At 47.9% G+C, this 17477-nt stretch overlaps 1 protein-coding gene across 1 annotated transcript in view; it reads left to right on the top strand.

The window, feature by feature from the left end:
• Nucleotides 1-17477, top strand: part of TDRD5 (tudor domain containing 5) — a 2293977-nt gene that overhangs the window by 1759958 nt on the left and 516542 nt on the right. Inside the window, exon 13 of the mRNA XM_069641474.1 lies at nucleotides 7010-7744. Within this exon, the coding sequence (XP_069497575.1) occupies nucleotides 7010-7744 (735 nt within the window). The remainder of the gene's footprint in view (nucleotides 1-7009; nucleotides 7745-17477) is intronic.

Here is a 17477-nt window from a genome sequence, read left to right as displayed (position 1 = left end):
CTTCCTGTCTCCATACTCCATATTCTATAAATCTGGCCACAGGGATTCGATTGAATCAGATTTCTAATAATGTGGGCCCAGGGTTTCTTAGGGACCTGGCTGTCCATGATGCTTGTCTGTGCATAAGGTGTTTATGGTGCAGCTCAGTTGATTTGTTGGAGGCAGCACCACTGATGCTCGCTAGTGGACACTGAGTTTCTGGTCGCAGGTCCAAGTCACTCTGTGCTTGTGTATCCATTTTAAGATAGCCCGGGCCAGACCCGCACTTCTTTGGGGTGCTACTCGTTGGGAGGGCTCCACAAACAGGGGAGGTCCGACTACAATTTAGGCAAATTATGCGGGACAAAGTCAGGACAGAGTTACCAAATGTGCAGCCTAATGTATAAAACATTAATTATAGTCTGTGATGCTACTCAGCGAAATAAATGTTTATGCTGCTGTCAAAGGTGCTATGCTCCTGTCAGTGCTGCTTTGTGTTAACCGCATGCAAATGTGATGGTGTTCTGTGGTGAAAACTCCAGTGCTGCCCAGTGGTAAAGGCATTTGATGCTACTCTGTGTGCCAGTGTTAAAAAAGCATGGTGAAGGCAGTTAATTGTAAAGGTTTACATTGAGTGGGCTTGGGAGGGAGTGGTGACGATACAGTATTTAGGTGGCTGTAGTATCATAATAAATATGTGCAGGATGCTCTATGTTTTGACCTGGACTGCCATGGGTCTATGTTATAGTAGCTGCTGGCTCCTCCATGCAGTGAGATTGTATGTATGCATGTCACACTTATCAGGTCATGATTGAGCCTTTCGTGTCTCTTTTTAACCCATGAGCGAAAACTCTTATCTTCTAAAAATGTCTGAAATTCGGCATGGACAAAACGCTACAGGCCAGGACAAAGCTTCATAATTTTAGTTTACAGAATTGGAAATTTTCCTTAAACTGTAGTTAATATTGCTGCATGTATGTGTATTTTGTACATGCCCTTTGACTCGGAGTGTCCATTGCACAGTGCTTCTTGTAAGAGCTGCTTTTCTAAGTTCAAGTGTACAATTATAGGACACAGTAAATTGTACTTCTGCATTCGGTATAAAGTGTGGCAAGCATAAGTGTGCACTATCATTTGTCATAATGTGGTCCTTTCGCTCTCAGTCCAAACGGTTGGCTTTGGAGCCTAGTGTTTGACCTTGCTTCCAAACTTTACAGCATACGGCTATCACGTACTGTAAACCCTAGGATTGTATTTCAGAATGTACTTTTTATCCATAATATGGGATGGGGATTAAGGCAATCAGCAAAACTTATTTAATTTTAAAAATATATTTCCCAGAATGCCTTGCACACTGCTTCCTCCTTACCTCTGCAGGTCAAAGGTGTGTGAAATAAAAAGCACATTTGTGCTAGCAGACGGTTGCATTTGCTGATACCTGAGGCGTATGGTGGTAATTCTCTCTTAAAAGCGCAGTTTTATTTATTCCAGCGTTAGTCACGGTCTGTGGCATCTAAACGCTGGCCCTTATTCCAAACAGCCTGCTTTAATATTTATTGGGTGTATGGTTGAATGTACCGGTCCTACCTGTTATTGTGCCTCTGCACTTGCACAGCTGAACCCCAATACACAAAATGATGTGAAAAAATGTTTTCTCCATGCTTCCCTGTGCATTGGGAGTTTTATTAGAGGCCCCTTGGTAAGGGACCTCTCAGTGGCTGTGTATGGTTCAGATTCAGTGGCTGCATTGCAGACCCTTTCTGAAGTTGCATCAAGGCCTGTTTTCTTGGGCCATTTGTGTGCCTGGGAGGGAGCCAGATGGGCATAAGGTTTATTGCACCACGTTTCCTTTGAATACATGTTTTCTGGTGTAGGGCATGTTTGCTCAGGGCATTGAACAGAAAACAGGGAATTGTGGAAAGTGAGAGCTTCTCACTTCACTGAAGTCTAAATACAGCTATCAAAAGCCAGGTTATCGCTAGTGCCAGTTCTGCAGCACGCTTTGTCATACTGGTATGAGCATCAGATGGTGCGATGAGGATAGGTTTTCCCAATTTTCCAGCCAGCAATCGCACCTCTGTAGTTTAGGTGCATTACCCTGATTTAATGAGGGATGGTTCTCACACTGTAGAATTGGGGAGGTTGTAACCGTAGTGTGGCTTTGCTTTAGATTGGGGATTGTCTGAGCGGAATGGGGTGTGTGGTGACACCATGGTTGTGGTGAATTGTGGCATTGTTAAGTCGTAGCTGAAACTGCATGCTTGCGGACATCACCTAATTCTGGCACCTTACCCGCAGGACTAGACAACACATACAAGCTTTGTAAATCCTGGTGCCTAATCCCGTGAGAGATCTATAGCTAGACAGACCCAGATGTGGGGTTTATGCATGCTTAGATTAAATGCTTCTGTCTGAACGTGGATTTATCACACACTCATGCTGTCTTGCCTAAAGGCTTGGTGATGCAGCTGCCCGTTAGTATCAGCTGTGAAAATGCCCCAGAGCCAATCATTGCACTCAACTTGAGTGCACACTAGCCTGTTGACCCATTCACAATAATACATCTTTAAGTGCTATGTTCCAACATAACAATGGGATAGGAATTACAGAGAGTGAGGAAGGAAAGAAATAAGGAGGAATGGTAGAAGAGACAAAAACAAGGAGGGTAGAAGGATGGGGGGGTTGTTAAGAGGAAAGATGGTAGGGAGACACGAAGGAAACAATGTGAGAGAGGAAGGGAAGGCGGACAGGAAAATGCCCATTAAAGAAAGGGGAAGCAAGAAAAAGGAAGGAACAAAAGAAAAAAGAAAGAAGAAAATCAAGAGGGGGCGATAAGGGAGTGATGGATGATGGGAGAAGAAGGAAGGAACTGCTTGCTCCTCCTAGCTTACTCCACTAATATAGACCAACAGGTTGAGCGCTTGCTGGTGCTGCTGCGATCTATGCATGATCTGCAGGTAGCAGGTTCAAATCCTAGCAAGGCCAACGCAGCCTTTCATTAATCAGAGGTTGATAAATGAGTGCCAACTACTTCGGTTGGGAATGATTATATGTAAATATGTGCTATGTACAGTGCTTTGGCAAATGCGCTATTTAAATAACAAATCATTATCAAATGCTGGGGCCATGGAAAAGGAATGTTATCGCTCGTTTTCTCTTTTTTTTAGGTGAGGGACCCTTTCTTTGAGGTGTCTGGGCCCATTTCTTGTCCCAGTCCGACCCTGACCTGAACCCTGCCTTCTGCCAAGTGAGCTGCAAAAGACAGGACATTGTCACGCTGGCAGAAAAGTGACTTAATACTTTTTTCGACAGCCCCTTGACAAAATAGCATCCGCTTGCTCTTATTCAGGCTGTGTGTGGAGGATGTCTTGGCTGCTTGAATATCTTCAAATTCTCCTCTGATAGACCATGGTGATTGATGGTGACTTTTCACTTGAGGGGTTGGTAAAACAATTGTATCACCACAGACTTCTGTGTCTTTGTCGAACCTGGCCTCGATTTTGTTCATGATGGAATGGCTAAATTTCTCAGGGGTGTGTGGGAAACCGCTGACTGGTGCAGAGCCCTTGGGCGCAGGTTCTCTTGCACCCTCGGGAGTCCTCCAGGTATTAGCCCTTCGGACCCCAAGGTGAACCTCAGTATGGTTTGTGACCTCATAGCAAAATCCTCCAGATGTCACTAGATGTAAAGGCAACCCTTCGGGTCTGGGCCCAGTCAAAGAGCTTGCCAACCTTCAGTGTAAGCACCTTTAGAAGCCCAATGGACATTGTTTGAGTCATCGGTATGGCGAGCAAGACGCTCTTTGTGACCCTTTCCAACCAAAAAACTCTTGCTAGGGTGCCCTAGAAATCGGAGATCCCATCAAAGCCTTAAACCTCTTTCTGGGTGAATCCTTCAGATTACCTGGAGGTGACCTGGCGATCTCGCTCCAGTCCTATATCTGCCTTTTAATGCCAAGTGTCAGCATGTGGCTTTATGCACAAGTGTCACACTGGTCAGGGACCACCAGGCTCTCCAGTAGCATGCATGGAGGTCAGACACTGATAGGCAGCTCTTGCCTGAGGTACACCAAGAAAGCCCTGCAGAAGCCAACATGTACTGGGGCAACCTGAGATCAGAACTTAAAAGAATTTGAAAACTGTTAAAAGTGCCCAGTAAAAAAAACAGGACTGACCGGAGTGCAGGCAGAGTTATGCCCTGTGGCTGTGCCCTTATATGCCTTTAAATTTAAAGGGGGAGGTGCATGTTGCGGTGTAAATGGCTTTGGTTTTGTCTCCTGTTGGGGGAATCGCCCATTCACTATGGAGCAAAGGGGATGAAAGGTAGGAGTACAATTTACATTCACTCCAATTAAAGCTAAGGCAAGTGTAGATCATTCAGCCCTGAATTTCTTTTGGCTTTGTGTATTCTCTATGTAAGTTTGGATTTGAGACCAGAAGCTTTAATAGGTCTCATGTATACAATGAATAACATGGAGATTCAGAAGGACAGTGCCATGAACGCCCCAACCTTTTAGATGGTATGATTCGGAGTGAAATGGCCTATTGGGACGGTTTGGTGAATTTTTACGAATCTTGTAGATTGAGGAGTAAATGTGCAGCTGATTTAGGATGAATATGGGAACTATGATCCATATCTATATCTACTATTCTCAGCACAGCACGGGAGAAATGGGGAAGACTGGAGAGGTTCAGGGGAATCCTCCATATACCACCCATTGGAGGCACTTTGTGTAACCGGTCAGCCTTTCATGGCCCCCATGCACCTATGAGTGTCCAAGGAGGTGTGTTAAGTGTGACTCACATTGGTTAGAGGATGCCTTTGGGTTGTTTACCTTCTTAATGAGCGTATATCTTACGGTTTGATTAAACGTAGTGATGGTCTTACTGGTGCTTAGATTTTGGATGCAACCCTTTGGTTATAGTCTTTAATTATGTTGATTTTGCGTAGAACAAAGATGCTATACCACCCAGTAGTCTTAAGTGTGGGGGTGGCAGAGTTTATTTTTTAACTGAGATGGAATTAATTACTTACAGTTGAAGTAACTACTGTAGTCTTATGCTTAAGCTCGCTCCAATCAAAATGGCATATTCATACATCCACAATGGTATGGAACTTTAACAATCTAGCTGATAGAAACCATCTGTCGAAGTGTTTTCTCAAGGAAGTCAGACTACCATGAGAGCTTTTGAACTCTTCTTTCCATGCTTGTAGAATTGGAGGTGTGCAGCTTGAGAAGACATGCTCACCTACAGAAGTTTCCGAAACCAAATGGAGTCACGTGAGCAAACTGAACAATGTAAAGATGAATCCTTGCTGAGGAGCCATCAGTTTAGAGACCAGGGTGAAGTTGTGCCAAGGAGAGAAGCAACTCACTCTCAAAGATCAGATGAAACTGTACCAAGGCAAAGTGCAGACCAGTCCACTGCAAAGGTCTGAGCAGGACCCCTACTGAGGTTATGCAAAGCCACGCCTAGACAAAACTGCAATCAACTCGCAGAAAGCCTGTGATGTTTTAAACCAAGTTGTGCAGAGACCAGAAGATGGCTAACATAAAATTGCTTATACAAACGCATTGTGTGAAAGATAATATGTTAATCCTGTGAAACATAAATATACCAAAGGTTCAATCAGTCATTGTGAAATTTTGTTAGAGGGAAAACCTTGACTCGGCATTCTAGGAAATGTAGTGAAAGCTCCAAACAGCCAATGGGTGAAAAAAGGGACTTTGTCCCAGAACAATGCGTCGAGGTTTTCGCTCTCTCTTATAGTCATATGCAGTAAAATGCCAAAGCATCGAGAATATATTGTGAGACTGGAAGGGTTTGCAAGTCAGAAACTGACACTCTATTCTGTGAACTGCAGTAGTGTCCTATGGTCAAACATACAATATGGGTGGAAGATATTGTGAGGAGAAATCATTGACTGTACATTCTGGTAAATGCAATAAAGGCACAACAGTTTCAGAGACATTGTGAGAGGAGTAATGCCCTGGTGCTGTATTCTGGTAAATGAAACAGAAATACCATAGTATCCAATAAACCTTGTGTGAGAGAAAACACTGACGCTGAATTCTGATGTACCAAATACATACCATACATGTTTGCTGAAGTAAACATTCCACAATATTCACAAACAGTAAAAGCATATACCAACATTCTAACAACTGCTCATAACCTTTTCAGAATGATATTTCCATTTCTGGTTATTCCTTTATGACAATACACCAAAGAGCCCTTCCAAATATCATAGCACAGGTAGGCAGTTCATGCACTGATGGCTGCCGGGGATGTATGTGACATATATTTGTGATGCTAGGCGCCCACGAGAGGGCCACCCAGGTGTACTTTGTCAACCATTCCTTTACTATTCAACATGTAGCTATGTTCCTATGTTTTAAGTTCAACTAGTTTTAAGTAGCAGTAGAGACATGTTATAAATGGTAACCAGTGTATCCCTTCCAACTTTCTCCAGTGTCTGATTACCTTTCATGCTGTTCACTAGTCACACTGCTATCTTATTGCTTGTCGATATCTCTTCTGTACGTTTTGCTCTCTGATCTCTTTATCCTTTGCTTTTTTATCAATGTATTTGCTTCCTGATTTTCCTTTACTCTTTCTTTCCTTTCTCTCTCCCAATTTCCTCCTGATGTCTGTGCTCTGTCGGTTGTTATTTACTTAATGTTTTTTCTCCGTTTGGTTCCTTGCCTCTAGTTTGTGGCACTTGCCTGAATTGTTCACTAATTGCGCTCTATTAAATGTATTTTTTGCCTATTGAACATCCTGTATCCTCTGTTCTGTACTATTTGTAATGTAATTTCCTCCATTGCCTCTGTTCCTTTGCTTGCATACTGATCTCGTTTATGTTCCACCTTTTCAAATTGCTTGTGTTGTGTTCACTTTCTGGTTTCTCTTCTCTCCATTGCATACTCTTGACTATTCTCTATATCTGCTTTCTGACTTAGGTTTTCTTTGCTCTTTTGCTCTATTCAGTGTGTTTGTCCTCATGTTTATTCTTTTTCTTTTTGCAGGGTTTAGGAGGGGTGAATCCAGCCAAACTCTATTTGAAACCTGCTTCTTTACAGCCAGCAGAGCAAATGTTTTTATCAGATCATTCTACGACTCAACAGAGTGGCTGCTCCCAGAATAACTTCACTGCTGAGCATTCACAGAAGCGTGATTTGCATGACCGTGAATCATACAAGTATCCAGATGCTTCATCGGCTCACTACAATAGGTCTCCTGAAAGCCATGAATCTCTGTCTCACCATCCGGGATACTCTATTTCTCAGCATCCACAGGGTTCGCTTTACATGGCAGACGTTTCTGGCAAACAGGATAACACTCCTACTAAGCATCCACAGGTTTCCGTTTTGAAGGACAACTCTCCTACTAAGCATCCAAAGGGTTCAGGTTTTCAGGACAACTCTCTGAGGAGGCATCCACAGGGTTCAGGTTTACAGGATAACTCTTTTGCCAGGCATCCACAGGGGTCAGGTATGCAGGATAACACACACACCAGACATCCACTGGCTTTAGGTCTGCAGGATACTTCTACCACGCATCCACAGGGATCCCACAACCAGTTTGGCTCTATTGCAAAGCACCCAGAGGGTTCAGACCAGCAGTATGACACTCTTGTCACGCATCCGAACATAACACAGTATAATTTAGGTTTTCATACCATGCAATCACAGAAGGATGGCCACTCAACTGAACAGAAAATCATGAGCCTGGACTCCATTCCAAGGAAAAGCCATTTTCAGGTGAGGGGAAGGTGAATGAATAACCTTCACGAAAATTATAATTTTCTGACTGTGTCATATCAACCAGGCCCCTTTATTTATTTATTTGTAATTCTTTAAGCACCACAAGCCCATAAGCCTCAGAGCGCAAACCAAAGCAGAGCGTCAGATAGATCAGAGGGGAAGGTCAGGTATAAGAGAGAGAAAGTATTAATCAGCAGAGTTTTGGAGGAGTGTTTTGGTGGCCTTTTTGAAGGTCAAACGTTGATGGAGAACATTTACAATCCTGAAGAATAATATTCCACTCCTTGGGTGCACAGACTTCAAAACAAGTGTCTCCTAACTTTTTTAGACGAAAACGAGGCTGAAGAAAGGAGAGAGAATTATTAGAGTGCAGGAGTGCAGGTATTTTTTCTAGTAGATGGGGCAGCATCATTTTGGGATTTGTAGGTCAGAGAGAGCAATTTATGTCCAATTCTCTGTCTGACAGGAAGCCAATGTAGCTTTTTTCTAAATGTTGATACATGGTCATTCTTGGCCAAACCATATATAGCCCTAACGGCTAAATTTTGTATAGTTTGCAGGCAGACGAGATTAGATTGTGAGGTGCCAATAAGCAAACTGTTGCGTTAATCAAGCCTCGATTTGATTAGGGCGGTGGCCAGGAGGGATCTATTTTTGGTGGATAGATAAGGCTTAGTTTGATGCAGTAATTTAATGATGTATCTACAAGATGAGCTAACACTTGAGACTTATTGCTTCATGGAGAGTTCAGAATCCAGAATTATGCCAAGAGTTGATGGTGATATTGTTACCTAGATTAGAAAATTGAGAATAGGAAGGGTTTATATCCCTATACCCAATTGAGATACCCATTGAGTAGGTCTGTGGAACCAACATTTAAGCGAGGTAACCCTGAAATTGATATATATTTCTGAGGCTGTATTACAGTTGTTGTTTTCGAAACTCGTAAAGGGACGTCAACAGGGCGTGCCAGTAATACTATCCCTAGTGTGACGTCCACTGGTACCATGGACCTTCATGCATCGAGGTCCCTCAGATTGGTGTTTTCCGCCATCATCGTCGAACGCTATAATGCAGAGTTCCGTTTCGGCTAACACCATTATTAGAGCTAGTTACTCTTTCTGTCCTTTATATTGCCGACCTTCGACGATCATCTTCGACGGCGGTGCTAAGGACGAATGTCGTCGGGCAAAGATTTGGACTCGACGACACCCCTTCGCCCTTGGAAGGCCGCTCTGGGCCTCGGCCCAGACAGTAGGCAGAGTGGGGGGGTGGATATTTCTTGGGCCACGAAGAGAATGCATATTCCCCTTTTCCCTCTCTATTTTCACCTAGCTGCCCTTGCATCCAATTATGGAAAAGACACCATTTAAATTTTGCCCCAGTTTCAACAAAAAATTCCCCTGGAAAGACAAGCACCGGGTGTGCAATCTCTGTCTCCCGAGGGACCATGACGAGGGCCATTGTAGAACTTGTCAGCTCCTCAAACCAAATAGCCTAAAGGACCAAAAGACCAAACGTTGGGCACGCCATGCAGGCCGAGGCCGCCATGGACATGGAGGGTGCATCCAGCGACAATAGCATCAGAGTCTCGGACGACGAAGGCGATGGGGAACCTACCGATTCCCATGTGCTAGCCCCCGACCCCATCAGATAGGTCGGCGTCGCAGTTACGGGGACGACACCCGGCAGCAGTAGCACACACAAGTCAGCCCACACAAAACACATACCCCAAGGCCAAAAGTCGACGGCATCATGCACACGGCCGCACACAGCGGCGAGGGGTAGGTCCACTAGTTCCCTGTCCTCTGGGCACTCAGATCACGATCGTGACACGACAGGCCCCAAAGTCACGAGATAAAAGCGATGCAATGTCCAATACAGCAGCTGAAAGCTGAGTGTCGGAAGACGCAGCTTCGGACCTCCCGTCCGCTGTAATTCGACATTCCTCATTAACATCGGAATCGGAAAAAAGCACCAAGACTTCGAGTAAAGCCCATCTGGTGCAAAAGCATGTCCCGGAGAGACTCCTTAAAGGGAGAACTTCCAAAAAACACTCTTCAAAAAGTCACCATTCCCATAGGGAGAAAGTGAGTACATCACATAAGGAGAGAAAGTGTGTTTCCCAAGGGGAGGATACTATAGCCGCAGCATTGACAAACAAGGGGCAGCCTACTCCAATAATACCACACACTCCTGTGACTATACCAAGTTCCTCTCAATGGTCCTCTGAAGACAATGATAGATTGATGATATGCATGTCCTTTATGGCAAACTTTTTTGAGAAAAATCCCCAGGCTGTGCAAAGCTTACAGAACACCCCACCCACTAGTGGCGCCACGTCTTCACAAACCCCAGAAAAAAGGGCATGCCCAGACACCCTTCTAGTTACCCCTTAACAAGTCCCAGTCCAAATTGATCTCTATGATCCAATTACAGACTCAGAGGAGATTGATACCCTAGGGGAGGTGAGTGAGTACTATGATGAGGAAGAAGACGACGTTTACAACTTACCCTCGCCTGATCACTTAGACCCGACAGTGCCATATTCACCAGTGGACAACCAACTTCAATTTAATGATATGCTCATAGAAGCAGCAGAGCATTTCCAGATTCAAACCCAGGAAACGCAATTGGACAAAGATTTTGTAGAGGACATATTGGGGGACAAGAAAGCTGTTACCCAATTTATACCCATTCTACAGTCAATACAAAGGAGAATTCAGCCCTCTCTAGAAACTCCAAGTCAAACGAGGGTGGTGAACCCACGTATTGAGAAAATGTTGCCCTGCGCCCACAGACCGACAGACCGACTGTACATTGGGGGCCAATTGAAACAACATTCGCTAGTAGTGACCACAACACGGAAAATGGCAGGAACACCTCTAGCTTCATCGGAAGCACCCCCTGATAAAGAGAGCAAGAAGCTTTACACTCTCGGGAGAAAAGTGGCCACCTCAGCGGCTTTTCAAAGAAGAATTGCCAACAATACCACTTTGCTGGCAAGTTACAACTGCCACAAGTGGAAGGAGATTGCAACTTTAATGGTCTCAGCCCCAGAACCTCTAAAGTCCCAACTGTCTCTCGCAGTAGCGGAAGGAAAGGCAGTGTCTAACTGCATCCTAAAAAATAACTTAGATGTGGCAGACAACGCTGGTAGAATCATCGCGGAAGGTACGATTTATAAAATGCCATGCATGGCTACGCCAATCAGGGTTTACATTGGAGATGCAGGCTACGCTACTTAATATACCTATCAACCCTAATGTCTTGCTCGGCATAGCGGTTGAGGATGCGTTAATGAGTGCTAAGAAAGAGTATAACACTCTTAAGTCTTTAGGCCAGCTCACTAATAAACCATCAGGCCAAAGAGGCGGAAGCAATTTTTGTCGCTTTCGAGGACATAACTCGCAGAGGGGTTCCGAATATAGCCAAAATCAAAGATCATCCTGGGGTTCTAATCAAGGACAAGCCTCTCAAGGCTTCCAAAGAGGCCAGCTTAGATCTCGCGGCCGGGGGACGTCCTTCACTCCCAGAGGTTGAGCAACACCTCCAAAACAATGACCACTCGCTTCAGGTGCCCTCACATGCCTCTCCATTAGGAGGGCGTATTACACACTTCACCCTTGCATGGGAGGGAATCGCCTCAGACAGGTGGGTGCTATCAACCGAGGCGGGTGGTTATTGAGTGGTGTTACTGAAGCGACCCTCAAACCCCATTGTCAAAAATCCACCATTAAAGAGAAGTAACGCATCCTTCTAGAAGAGGTTGCAAGGCTGCTGCTCAAGGACGCAGTCAAAATCGTCCCGTCGAACCAGGTAGACAAGGGTATCTATTCAACCTACTTCCTTGTGCCAAAGAAAGATCTAACAATGAGCCCAGTATTAGACCTGCGCCCTGCAAACATCTATGTCAAGCCACAAAACGTCTGCATGACAATGCTACAAGAAGTAATCCCACTGCTAAAGCGGGGAGACTACATGCCAACCTTGGATATGAAAGATGCCTATTTTCATATTTCAATGTTCCCAGCGCACAGAAGGTTCTTGCGTTTCAAGATAGCAAACCAGCACTACCATTTCAAAGTGCTACCCTTCGGAATAGCATCCGTTCCAAAGGTATTCACCCAGGTACTGGCAGTGGTGGCAGCGCACCTGCACAGGAAGGCAATCCTAGTGTACCCCTACCTGGACGACTGACTGATTATAGGGGAGTCTCCCCAAATTTGCACGGAAAATACACAAAGAACTATAAACCTTCTTTTCCAATTGGGTTTCTCAATAAACGAGAAAAAAATCAAGCCTTGTAACAAACAAGACTAAAACTTCCTAGGAGCTGTCATGAACACGGAAGAAGGGCTAGTCTTTCCATCAAAGGAAAGAATCGTAAACATGCTATTGCAAATACCTCAGTATGAAGCCAGTCACCAGATAAGCTTACGTAAAGCTATGCGTTTGCGCGGCATGGTGGCATCTTGCATTTACCTTGTCCCACATGCACGTTTGCGCATGCGCCCGATGCAGGAATGGTTGGCGAAACAGTGGTCTCAGGCAAGTGGTTAGTGGGACGATCTAGTGGTTGTTTCGCCAACACTAGTACAGGCCCTTCGTTGGTGGACAAAGGAGAATCTGTTAAAGGGAAACCCCTTCCACGATCCGGCGTTGCAAGCGGTATTTACAACAGACACGTCACTCTCCGGGTGGGGGGCAAATCACCTTCATCTCACAGCACATGGTCTGTGAACTCGCATCACAGCACAGAACCATATCATCCTGCTGGAATTTATATCGGTTTTCAAGGCGCTTCAAGCATTCACTGCACGGCTGACAAATCAGTCGGTACAGATCCTAACCGACAGCACCACTGCAATATTTTACATCAACAATCAGTCGGGCACACATTCTCCATATCTGTCCAAGCTAGCACAGAAAATATGGAAATGGGCACTGAAACGGGATGTTCCTAGCTTCCCAACATGTTCCAGGGGAGCTCAACACCCTAGCAGACTCACTAAGCCGAGATCCCCTACCAGAAGAACATGAATGGCGACTCAACACAAGCGTCGTAGATCACATTTTCTCACAGTGGGGTTATCCCACGCTAGACCTGTTCGCTACAAGGGAAAACAAGCAATGCCCAGACTTTGCGTCCAAGTTTTCCCAACCAGACTCCAAGGGGAACGCCCTATGGTTGAGTTGGTCAGGGAAATTTGCCTACACTTTTCCCCCCAACTCCTCTAATGAACAGGATGGTGAACAAGATTCACAGAGAGCAGATGACGCTCATCCTAATTGCTCCCATGTGGGTAAGGCAACCATGGTATCCACATCTAGGCAAACTGGCGATGTGCGATCTTATCAAACTCCTGTGCCAGACCAATTTGTTTACCTAGCACCGGGGAATAACATTACACCCTCAAACTCACTCAATGAACTTGGCAGCGTGGCTCCTGAGGTCATAGAGTTTGGACATCTAAATCTACCACAAAGGTGTATGGATATCCTCAAGGAGGCACGTAAACCAAACACCAGACACTGTTATTTCGACAAGTGGAGGAGATTTGTAATTTGGTGCCACTGTAAACATATAAACCCCATAGAATGTACTCCACCCCACATTATTCACTGTATGCTCCACTTGCTAGACTCTGAGTTAGTATTTAACTCTGTAAAGGTTCACCTGGCGACTTTATCAGTTTACACCACCTCTCACAATAAGATATCCTGGTGGAAGGTTCCCGTCATTCAGGCATTTATGGAGGGACTAAAGAGACTCCACCCTCCTATTTCAAACCCACCGCCAGGATAGGATCTCAACGTAGTACTTGCAAAGCTCATGGGACCTAGCCTTTGAGCCTATGCATAAGTCTAGTCTTAAACACCTCACATATAAGACTGCCTTCTTGGTGGCTATTACATCCATAAGAAGAGTTGGTGAACTACAAGCATTGTCAGTGTGTTAGGCAGAATCCTGTGCAGTTCCCTTGGGGAACACTGCAAAAAGATTAAGACTACAGGAGTAAGCAGTAAACCCAATTGGTAGCAGTCTGCACCACCCAGATTTACCTGGTAGCTGTGGCTGAGCAGTCAGACTTCTCTCAAGAAGAGTAGGGCAGTTTCTCCAGCATGGGGTCTGGCATGGATTCACATGCTCATGAATATTCCCCGTCGTCAGGCTGGGAATCCTCAGTAAAGAAAAATCAGTATCAGTTTCGTTTCTGATCTGTCTTTCGTAGTAGTAACCAATCACTGATCTCTGCGTCATACTGACCACAGCCAATGACTGCCATCTCCCTAAGCCCCGCCTCTGGCAGCCATCTTCAGATTTTTACTGCACGTTCAAGTGTTGGGATCCTCGTGCTATTGCTCTCGAGCGTTAGTGCTTTTTTCGCGCTTTTGCTTAGGAACATTTTCTCTTTTTCGGTCAAAAGAGCCTCAAGCTCCACCGTTTCTTTATCCGATCAACAGGGACCCGTGTCGGATTCTTCTACGCCCCTCAAGGGTGAAGATTTCGTCGAGCCACGCTTTTGGAGGACTCCAGAAGTTTCTCAGGCCCTTCTCGAGCATGGCCCAGGAGAAGGGAAGCTCGACGCCCGGAAAGCTGTTCAGGGTCTGCCTTGGATGCCAGCTTCAGAATGTCTTTAAGGAGGACGAACACTCCCTTTGCCTTTACTGCCTGCATGAAGACAAAGACGCACGTGGAGAAGGACTGTGCGTTTTGCGGCAATATGTCGGAGCGGACCATGAAGGACCGCCATCAGCGTCTCGCCAACTGGCTGGAAGGAAAGAGCCTGTCAGGCGAGAAGAAGAAGAAGAAGTGAGAGCGGTCTTCTAAGACCTTTGAAGGTGCCCCGGGCGACGGGGGTCCAACAGAAGGCCAAGCACCGCGAGTCCGCTGGCACCGGGAGCGCCGAACGGTCGGGCTCTATGGGCCCAAGGCAGGGCGCATCCTCCCCGGCGCCATCAACCACGAGCCAATGCTCTGGCTCGGGTAAGAGGAAGGCCGACCACCCGGCGAAGCTCCTGGAGAGACCCCGGTCGTGCTCGAAGGCCCCATCGGAGGGGGAGCGAGGTGGTGACCCTCCCCCCAAGGAGAAGGCGGTGAGCGCACCTAAGGTGGTGAAAGCCTTGATCCATCCGGCCAAGGCCTCTATCGAGACCGTGGTGGCGACCTCGGGGCTCAGAATCTCCCTGCCACCGCGGAGGGAGTCCTCTTTCATTCCCATCGACAGGACCCCCGTGAAACCTCCGACGGAGAAGAAAAAGGGGGGCAGGAGGTCGTCGTGGATTCGGCCTCAACCTCGGAGGAGGAGCTGATCGAAGTCTTAGGCCACGGCGCTGGCGTGGAAAAGACCATCCTGTCGGGAGGGACCCCGACGTGGGAGACGACGAGAACGTTGAGGGTGCCGACGGGGCTCCTGATCGCCCATCGGAACCCCCTCAACCAGTGCCGCAAGACAACTCGGCGGCCATTTTGTTGGCTATACAGTCCTTATGCTCGGAGATAAGGACGAGACTGCCGTTACCACCAACGGAGGAACCGCTCCCGACAGGGGACCCGGAGCCAAGCCCTTCTGGGAGCCCTCCTCTTAAGAAGGATTCATCCTCCACCTCCTTTTCAACCATCGCGCCCTGCTCAGCCCTGCTCCCCGTCCACGACACGTGGGGATGATACGGGGACTGACACGGCCGCGACGGGTACAGGCGACGAGGTTTACGACGAGGATCTCCCGTCGTCACCTCCCACCCGGGCTTCCCCGCCCGACGAGATTGGATCGTTTCACGCCATGATCGCCAGGGCATCCAAGCTTTTCCAACTCTGCCCGGAAGAGAAGAAGGAAGGTTTCCTTTATCAACGGCGCGAGACCAAGAGGAAGAAGGTCCTCGCTGTACCTCTACTGGACGATATCTGGGATGAGGGTCTCTCCCTCCTCAAGAACCCATCCACAACGCCGGCTAGAAGGGATCGGTACGAGAAGAAGTACCGGGTCCCGGACGCGGCCCCCTTGTGCCTTCGGGCACAGCCGACCCCGGACTCGGTCGTCTCCGCCGCGGCCAGGAAGAAAGAGGGGGGGCGCGGCCTCTACGTCAACCTCCCCGCCGTACGGCGAGTGAAAGAAATTGGACACGATGGGACGCAGAGTCATCTCATCGGCAGCGACGACGATTAAGGCTGCCAACGCCTTGGCTATCATAGCCCGCTACGACAGGGAGTTGTGGTACAAACTCGCCCCCCTGCTGGACTTCCTACCAGACGACAAGAGGGCGGAGGCCCTAGAGATCTTGCAGGAAGGAGAAGTGGCGTCGGACCACGCCATTACGATAGCGACGGACATCGCTGACACTGGATTTCGCCAGTTGAGCAACGGCGTGTGCCTTAGGCGGCGTGGATGGCTCAAGGCTACTGACTTCCGTCAGGACGTGCAGACCAGAGTCTTGGACATGCCGTTCGACGGGAGCAACCTGTTTGGGAAAACAGTGGACGATTCCCTACAAGCCATCAAGGCGGACACGGAGACGGCCCGGGCTCTTGGTGTTCTCCAGCAACGACGGCCGCCCTTTCGGAGCGGCAGAGGCAAACAGGGTGCCTCCAAAGGTTCCAGCGGCGGATTTTCCACCTATCGTCAAGCGGCCCGTTTGTCGTCACAGGAAGCCTACAGGGGACGAGGCAAGCGGGCGGACCCCGCCGTCGTCGCCAAGGAGGACAAGGCGGCAAAGCCTCGTCGAAGCAGGACTGAACCGGCCGTGGGGTCGGGCCCCCACCGAAGCACCCCGGTGGGAGGCCGGCTGGCGAGCTTCGTCAGCGTGTGGGAGTCCATCTCCACGACAGTTGGGTGCTGGACACCCTGGCTCAGGGTCACGCGCTCGAGTTTCTAAAGAGGTGCCCGCGCGTCCCCCCAGTGGCCAGGAAGGAACATCACGTCCCTCAACTTCTCTTGGAGGTAAGGGCCATGCTCAGGAAGGGCGCCATCGAGCTCGTCCCAAAGAGGCTTCGGGGCTCCGGAGTTTACTCAAGATACTTCCTCGTGAAGAAGAAGACGGGAGGATGGCTTCCCATCCTGGACCTACGACGACTGAACAAATTCATCAAGGCACAGAAGTTCCGGATGGTCACCCTCCAACACGTCCTGGGTCAACTGGAGGAGGGCGATTTCCTGTCGTCGTTGGATTTGGAGGATGCCTACTTCCATATCCCCATCGTAAAGGGACACCGAAAGTTTCTCAGATTCGTGGTCCAAGGGCGTCACTACCAGTTCAGAGCCCTTCCCTTCGGATTGAGGTCGGCACCCAGGGTGTTCACCAAGTGCCTCGCACCGGGGCGGCGTGGCTGCGCCTAGAGGGGATCCACGTCTACCCCTACCTGGACGACTGGCTCATCCGAGCAAAGACGAAGGAGCTCGCCGTGGAGCACACGGCAAGGACCGTCCAACTACTCATGGACCTGGGATTCTCCATAAACTACGCCAAGTCCCACCTGGTGCCCGCGCAAGACGCACTGTTTCTGGGAGCGAAGCTCGACACAGTGTCGCTTCTGGCCTCTCCGTCGGAGGAAAGGACGAGGGCCATCTTGGGCAAGGTGCAGCAGATGCCGGTTGCGGATGCGGCCAGGGTGAGGTCCATCAAGTCCCTCCTCGGAATGATGTCTTCTTGCATTTATCTCATCCGTCTTTGCAGGCCCCGGATGCGCCCGTTGCAGGAGTTCCTGGACGCGCGCTGTATCCAGACGACG

The sequence above is a fragment of the Ambystoma mexicanum genome, chromosome 1q (assembly GCF_040938575.1).
Source record: "Ambystoma mexicanum isolate Mex_15411 chromosome 1q, UKY_AmexF1_1, whole genome shotgun sequence".
In the NCBI taxonomy this organism is placed as follows: Eukaryota; Metazoa; Chordata; class Amphibia; order Caudata; family Ambystomatidae; genus Ambystoma; species Ambystoma mexicanum.
This window is presented reverse-complemented; position numbering and strand designations above follow the sequence as displayed.